Source organism: Centruroides sculpturatus, unplaced genomic scaffold (assembly GCF_000671375.1).
Source record: "Centruroides sculpturatus isolate CEXI.00-Female unplaced genomic scaffold, Cexi_2.0 scaffold674, whole genome shotgun sequence".
Classification (NCBI taxonomy): domain Eukaryota; kingdom Metazoa; phylum Arthropoda; class Arachnida; order Scorpiones; family Buthidae; genus Centruroides; species Centruroides sculpturatus.
Window position 1 is genome coordinate 152,024 of NW_019384968.1, and position 7,701 is coordinate 159,724.

General features: G+C 34.5%; 1 protein-coding gene across 2 annotated transcripts in view; it reads left to right on the plus strand.

The window, feature by feature from the left end:
* Positions 1–212: 212 nt before the first annotated feature.
* LOC111632557 (uncharacterized protein C20orf24 homolog) overlaps positions 213–7,701 on the plus strand; it is a 13,560-nt gene continuing 6,071 nt past the window's right edge. Inside the window, exons 1-3 of one of the 2 annotated variants that reach the window (XM_023377019.1) lie at positions 213–442; positions 3,196–3,299; positions 5,719–5,848. In XM_023377019.1, coding sequence (XP_023232787.1) covers positions 338–442; positions 3,196–3,299; positions 5,719–5,848 — 339 coding nt within the window. In that variant the 5' untranslated portion in view covers positions 213–337. The remainder of the gene's footprint in view (positions 443–3,195; positions 3,300–5,718; positions 5,849–7,701) is intronic. The other variant, XM_023377018.1, reaches the window with a different exon arrangement.

The window sequence follows — 7,701 nt, forward strand, 5'->3', positions numbered from 1 at the left end:
AAAATGAAATATTTTTCAAAATAAATTAATTAATCTAGTCATAGCAGGAGGCGCTCCGGCCGTCATTCGAAACGATAACATTTTAATTATATAAATTAAACTAAATAAATATAATATAAATTATCATAATTAATATAAAATTTTTAATTAAATATAATTACTATAAAATTAGAAAAAAATAAGTAAATTATTTCTTAAAATCAGTAAATTAATCCGATGATAGCAGGGGGCGCTCCGTCGTCACAAGTTAGTTAATCTCCGTCTAACCAGATGTAAAAGTACACGAGGAAAAGATTGGTCGGGCAGTAGAATTATTTAAAGGACATATTTATTAAGAATGAACCAGAAAAAGAAGCACGGAGATAGGAACGGAGTGGCCAAAAACGGTCTGGCATCCGCCTGGTTACGCGCATTCGCCCCTAGTTCTAAATGGCCGGATAAGGTAAGTGGACAGTGGTTAAATGATTAAAAATAATAAAGGATACGGACGAATTTCCTGTATTAGAGACATTGAACTCTTCGGTAGACGATAGAATTATCTTTGGCTGCTTTTTTGGTGAAGGTGTAACACATTTGGCACGAGTTCTTCCAGTTTTTTTGATGCGGTTTCGCAATTCTTGGCTTGGGAAATTCGAGATGTGGGTTAATGATCCGGAGACGGAAACTTGTGGATGATTTCCTGCGAAATTTCAATGATAAATGCGTCGTCGTTGGCAGGAGGTTTCTCATCTCATCATCATCATCATTTTACAGGAGCTCTCTCTCATCCAAAACCATGCCAAACAGTTTGGTAAGATGTGAACTCTAATTGAATGATTTTCCGCCCACCTCTGGAGTTGTAGACCCATCTGTACGAGCAAAAAAACTACATGGAAAAGTACTCCTTTGCGGGATATTTGCTTCCAGTTCGGTTTTTACCGCAAACCCGTACTACTGCCTGTTCTCGATGCTCCGTGTCGGTCGAGGTGAGCTCTCTCTCCTCTTTTCTCCTCATCGTTTTGCGGGAGCGCTCTTGTCCAGAGCTGTACCCAAACTGTTCTCGATGCTCCGTGTCGGTCGAGGTGAGCTCTCTCCTCTTTTCTCGTCGTCATTTTGCAGGAGCGTTCTCGTCCAGAACTGTTTTGGCACCCGAGACGAACCTCATACCGGTGTCTCTCCGTTAAAGGTTCGGTGTTAAAGATGGGCGTGTGCCCGCTTTCGCCTCATTAATTTTCATACAGTACAGGGCTGTTGCATAGAAATTACAGTACAGATTATAAACCTAAGACTTAGAATAGCTTGTAATAAGTATTTGCAGCTTATTACTGATTATAAGTAACTTTACAAAATCAAAATTGCTTACAACCAGTAACTTGTAAAGATTGTAACAAGTGTTTTATGCAATAGGACCCAAACAAAATGCTATATGAGAGTTTAATTCATATAAAATCATGTGGTAGAACTATAGTTCTGATTGTGCTCTGTCGATTGGTTGCAAATGGGCTCTATGAGAACAAAACATTGCGGAGCAGATGTTAGTCTAAGGCAGTGGTTTCCTTTTTTTTTATTTATTTATTTTTTTTTTGCAGCTTGCTTAAACAATCATTGCGGCACACTTTGTTATTAAATATTATCCGTGAACGGGCCGACAGAGGGCTCTCCCCAATACTTTTTTATGATAGTTTACTGTAACATACTTCCAAAGTACAGTTGATAACATGTATTTTATTTTTTTTATTTACTTCACAATACACATATAATGGCTATATGGCACATTGGTTGGGAATCTTTTATCTGTAACAATGATACAAATCACCCCTTTCTCCATTCTTAATCATTATCATCATATAAATGAACAATGATTACAGAGAGAAGATAACATGCTTATTCAAATACAATTATATTTAGTCTTATCATTTTTAATACTGACTTCCAGAATGGCATTCAATTGTCAAACTATTTTCTTTCATGCCTTACTCTTACTAGACCTAGACATGGGATCTCTGGTCCTCTTTTAAATAAGTGAATAGCACTAGAAGAGAAAATGATGCAGATATACATACATTACTTCTAGTATTACAGTCGACCCTCCCTACAACAGGGTAGATACGTTCCGTTTTTTATGAAATTGATGTTTTAGGAGACCTTCCCAATCACAGCCCGACACGTGTGAAGTTTACGGACTATGGCTGTTTGAAAGGTTTTCTTCCATAAAATTAATCGATTCCTAGACTAATTCGACTCAACATTTCCAAAATACGTATAATTTTTTGGGAATAATTCCGTATAAACTATGCTATAAACAAAAAATTGTAGGATTACTTACCAAGTGTGCACCGTTCGACGTCGCCATTGCTTAAGCTTGTTTTCGTCGCGGAGCAGCGCACCAAACGGCGGGCGCGATTTCTGATAAGTTATTTTTCTGCGAAAACTTTGTTGAACTTTGGAGACATCATTAATATAAATAATTTTTATGGCCGTTGAATAAGAAATGTTTCTTTCACAAGAAATGTATAAAATTAGTGCTGTATTAGACTTACGGTACCTAATTTACATACTGTACAGACAATAGTAAACTCAATTTACCCGCCTAAACTCTCCATAGCGTGGTGCTGGACAGCAGAAAGTAGTTCGGCTGCCCGATGACATTTTACCGAATTATAGGAGTTTTTTTTTTACCATGTTTGTATGGATACCGTTGCAATTTTTTCGCCGTCATATAGGAATCTGAACTATAGGAACCCATGTTATATGGGGGTCGACTGTACTGTAAATCAGCTTATTTCATCCATTGTTCTTTAGGCAGCAACTGTTAAATATCAAAAATCACAAAAGACATTCTTCTTTCCTTTATTCATTCTAAAAAGTTTGTAAAAAGTGATTAATACTTCTGATTTATCAAAGCCCTCCAGTGGCCAAGTGGATAAAAACCACCAAACACCAGTAGTTTGTCATGGGTTCACTCCTGACTGCCCATGTCTTGCATTGCCTTGTTTTATTAGTCCATTGTAATTTTCTAGTAAATTATATTATTCATAAGTATGATCCAGTTTAACAAAATTAATCATTTAAATTTATTATGTACTCAATAAATTAAATTTTACTTTGTTTATATCATGTCGGATGTACATTGCTTATCAATAGACTTAAAAATAAAGCAGGCATTGCGAAAAGATGATAAATAATATGATTATTAACAATGTTTTCTTTTAACAGGATGAGTTTCTGGACGTTATTTATTGGGCACGACAGATAATAGGAATTTTACTCGGCCTCGCGTGGGGATTATTACCACTTAAAGGTTTTTTCGGGATAGCGTTGTAAGTATTTTGCATAAATTGATGCTCCGTGTCGGTCGAGGTGAGCTCTCTCCTCTTTTCTCGTCGTCATTTTGCAGGAGCGCTCTCGTCCAGAACTGTTTTGGCACCCGAGACGAACCTCATACCGGTCTCTCTCCGTTAAAGGTTCGGTGTTAAAGATGGGCGTGTGCCCGCTTTCGCCTCCTTAGTTACTCACTTCTCTCATCATTAATTTTCATACAGTACAGGGCTGTTGCATAGAAATTACAGTACAGTACAGATTATAAACCTAAGACTTAGAATAGCTTGTAATAAGTATTTGCAGCTTATTACTGATTATAAGTAACTTTACAAAATCAAAATTGCTTACAACCAGTAACTTGTAAAGATTGTAACAAGTGTTTTATGCAATAGGACCCAAACAAAATNGTTTAACAAAGCTTGGACCACATATACAATATTTTTAAGATTATAAAGGAGCTGAAAAATTGTTTATATATGTTCAGATACAAAAATACTTATCACTGTGTTACATGTGGCTGCTGTGAGTAGTTCACATAAATGTATAAACCCCAACTGTTTGGAATTAGCTTTCTTGAGGTTATAGGTAATAATTTTAACTGGTGCAAATTGCAGTAATAAACACTAATACCGACTTTCCTAAATCTTTACCGGCACGCAATGCATATAAGATATATACAGCAGGTGACAAATATTTTCAAACTATCTTGCAGTTCTTCCTCAGGTCAACTAGCTTAGGAATGCTGTCAAGCAGAGCGTGTGGAATTCGACGAAGTCAGTTTTACTTGACATGCACGGTCATGAGCTGGTGGAGGTAGCCACCAGTTGATCTGAGGAAGAACTGCGAGATAGTTCAAAAACGTTCGTCACCCGCTGTATATATCTTACATGCGTTGTGTACTGGTAACAGGTTTAGGGAAGTTAGGATTTTACTTCGGTGCTGAAATTAGAGTGAACTTTGTGATAAACACTAATAGTTTTAATAATTGCCTAAATATTTAAATACTTACAAATATCTCCAGTTTTAAATCTGGTCATCTAAAAGTCATGGTGGCTCATGTTTAAGTTTCAAATTTTGCATTATTTTGAATGCATTTGAACTTGGAAAGAACTTCAGGGAATTGCATTCAAAAGAATACAAGAAAAGAATTTGAAATTAAGAAATGACTTGCCTGCAGTAATGTAGTCTGAAGATGACTAGATACATGCCGAAAAGTTTATGCAAACAATATTTAGCTGGTTGTTATTGTGTAATAGCTATTGCAGTTTAATAGTTTATTTTATCCTTACCTTAGAATTTTCTTAATAGTATGGAGTCTCCATAATAAAAACAGCTGTAATCTTAGGTTACATTCTGACGTACTGTATATCAAATCATCAGTAAACTGCAATGTACTAAAGTGTGTTCCGATATCCACCAATGACTTTGTCGGTGCAACAACTGATGCACGTAACACTTGTTGGGCAAGCTCTGACAGAGCAATACATCTGTCTCCACGGCTGCATTATTGGCATTTTTACTACACGTGTATTAACTCAAAGTTCTTCTGACAAAATAAATCCACATATGTTTGCTTCCACCATATTTTTAGATTGCTAGACATTCCAGTAAAAGCTTATTAAACAATATTCACCGATGCATCGATTGCGGATGAGATTGATGCATGCCTGAATGTACCCATTGATATCATTCCACTCTATTCTTACCTCTTGGTTCTCTTGTATTCATGCACTCCAGAACTTTCTAGACGAAAGATAATTGATAATTGATTATGCTTTAACAAATTGAAATACAGTCGACCCCCTATAACACTGTTGATAATTTCATTTTATATGAAATCCATGTTGTACGAGTCACTTAGATTTTACAAATACGTGTGCCGGGCTGTGAACGGCTTGTGTATTTGTAAAAACTAAGTGACTCGTACAACATGGAATTAATATAAAACAGAATTATCAACAGTGTTATGGGGGGGACTGTATTCTTCCTTTGCTGTATAGAAGAATGTTTTGTCATTTATGATGATGCAACTGGTTCAATTGATATTTAGAAATATATAAATGGTATGTAATATTGGAATGTATAATAATAAATTCTTGATGTTTTTCTGACTTGTAAATTTTATATAGCATAATTTGTATAGTATAAGGGCCAAGCCGCTCATGGTTTTATCATATATTTACTAATTGCGTGTGACATGCCAGACCAAGACTTAAATGTTACTCGTAGTGCAAATATTTACATTATACATGATCGTTAAGTATTTGATGGCACTGCGAGTGGCTTGGCAGTTCAAATCGAGCCAAGAGTGAATGTTTTCTCAGACAAAATCATTGTAGAAAAAGTATATTTGTGATATTTGTTAGTTTATTTCAGTACTCTTAAATATGTAAATTTGGTGCATTTTTTTTTAATTAGATTCTGCATTGTAAATGCCATCTGCGTCTATGTATATTCGAGTAACTTTCAAAAGGTGGACGCCGAAGAATACGGAGGCATCTGGGAACTAATCAAGGAAGGATTCATGACGTCATTTGCCGGTTTTCTAGTAAGAATTCCATTTTGCAATTTAAAAACAAAACTTGATTTTTATTTTGATTTATGTCCGAAATAACAGATTACTCGCGTTAAAATACAATTATTTTATATTGAAATGTTAAAACCGGGCAATCTGCTGAATTATCGTGCTATAATTATACCCCAATAACTCAGCAGATCATTCGGCTTCAGTGAAAAATCGGGTTTGTGCAGTTATTCTTTATATTGAAATGTTATATATGCTGAAAAGAAATTAATATATTGACGTAGACAAAGTTAAATTTTATTTGGGAAAGTAAAAATGTTCATTGTTCATTCTCATATTAGCACAAGGTCATTTTGATTGTGACAAAGGATAGCATCTAATTGAACATAATGTAGTTTTCTCTTATTTATTTTTTACAATTTATTTATAAAAATGATAAATATAATATAGAGACAGATTTAATAAAACGATTAAACATCTTAAGTATCTTTTGACACTAATTCTTTAAGCTCTGTGGTTCAATCTGTAGTGCAAACATGGTCAATGAGGTCTTAATGTGTTTCCCTGGAGCTTTGGCAATGTAATTTATTATTTTATATTTTGCTTCATGCCATTATGCGAGCCTAATTAAGCCAATATTTGCGACAAAGACTATTCAAACTAAGTTTGACCTGTAAAGAGATGAGAATTAACTAAATGTTACTAGTTTAGGTATCATTAGTATGTATTATTTTAGCACCAGTTACAGTTACAGTTACAGTACCAGCAGTTACAGTGTATGTCAATACTTGATAGGCATAAAACTTGCAGCTCTTTAAGAAAAATGTGCATGCGTCCTGTCAGAAGCCTACATTGCATATCTAGGAAAGGAAATAAATGTAGTCAAGTCATCTGTCATTGATTTATTTTTAATAAAACTAGATATTTCTTGTAAATTAACCTTGGGATAAATCGGTAGTCGGTTGTAACAAGCATGCTAATGGCACTAACCAACCATGCTGGAGGGTTTGAATTTGAGTTGGAAGTTTTTATGGATAAGTTTGTCTGAATATTTATGATCCGTCCTCGTAACTTGGCCATTTCTGGTACAATCTGACCAAAATTGTGTTGGGCTTATGGAAAAGGGACTCTTCGTGCTTATGAAATGGAAGAAGTTGAAAGAAAAACAAAAATTTATTGGTTTGGTTGTACAATAAATCGGTCTCCTGTTGCACTGAGTACTTAGTTTAAGTTCTGGATTTTTGTATTAGTTTTCACACATAATTTTTGTCAAAATAGCAGTTTCCATCTCTTGTCTTTGCCAACAGCCTATTTGCAGAATGGATCTATCCTATAAAAAAGTCAAATCAATTAATTTCTATCAAATAATTAATGTTGTAACTGCTAAATACACCTTTCATTCTTTTAAAAAAGTTTAAAAGGCAGCGAAGTTCTATTTATAGAATGGTTTTTCCAGTTGATAGATCCTGAGGAAGGCCGATAAATTTAGTGGCCGAAAACGTTTGATATGTGTTTTCGACTTTTATTTGCTGGAAATTTCGAATTTAGGTGTGATTTGCGAATATTGTAACCACAGTGAAGCATTGAAAATCCAGACCGACTGAGACCACATCCCATATAAACAAAACACCAAACGCTTGCTGAGCTTATTATTACTTTAATTTCAAACGTTTTCAGCCCAATTCCAATAGGCCATCTTCAAGAACTTACTATTCTACAATCGAATACAACTTTCGAATAAATTTTAAATTTAAACTTTTAACATAAACTGTAACTATTAACTATTTAACATATTTTTAAATATCACCGTAAACCATTAAATATTTAACTAAAAAATTTTAACATATTATATGATAAACATAAATAATATAAAAAAT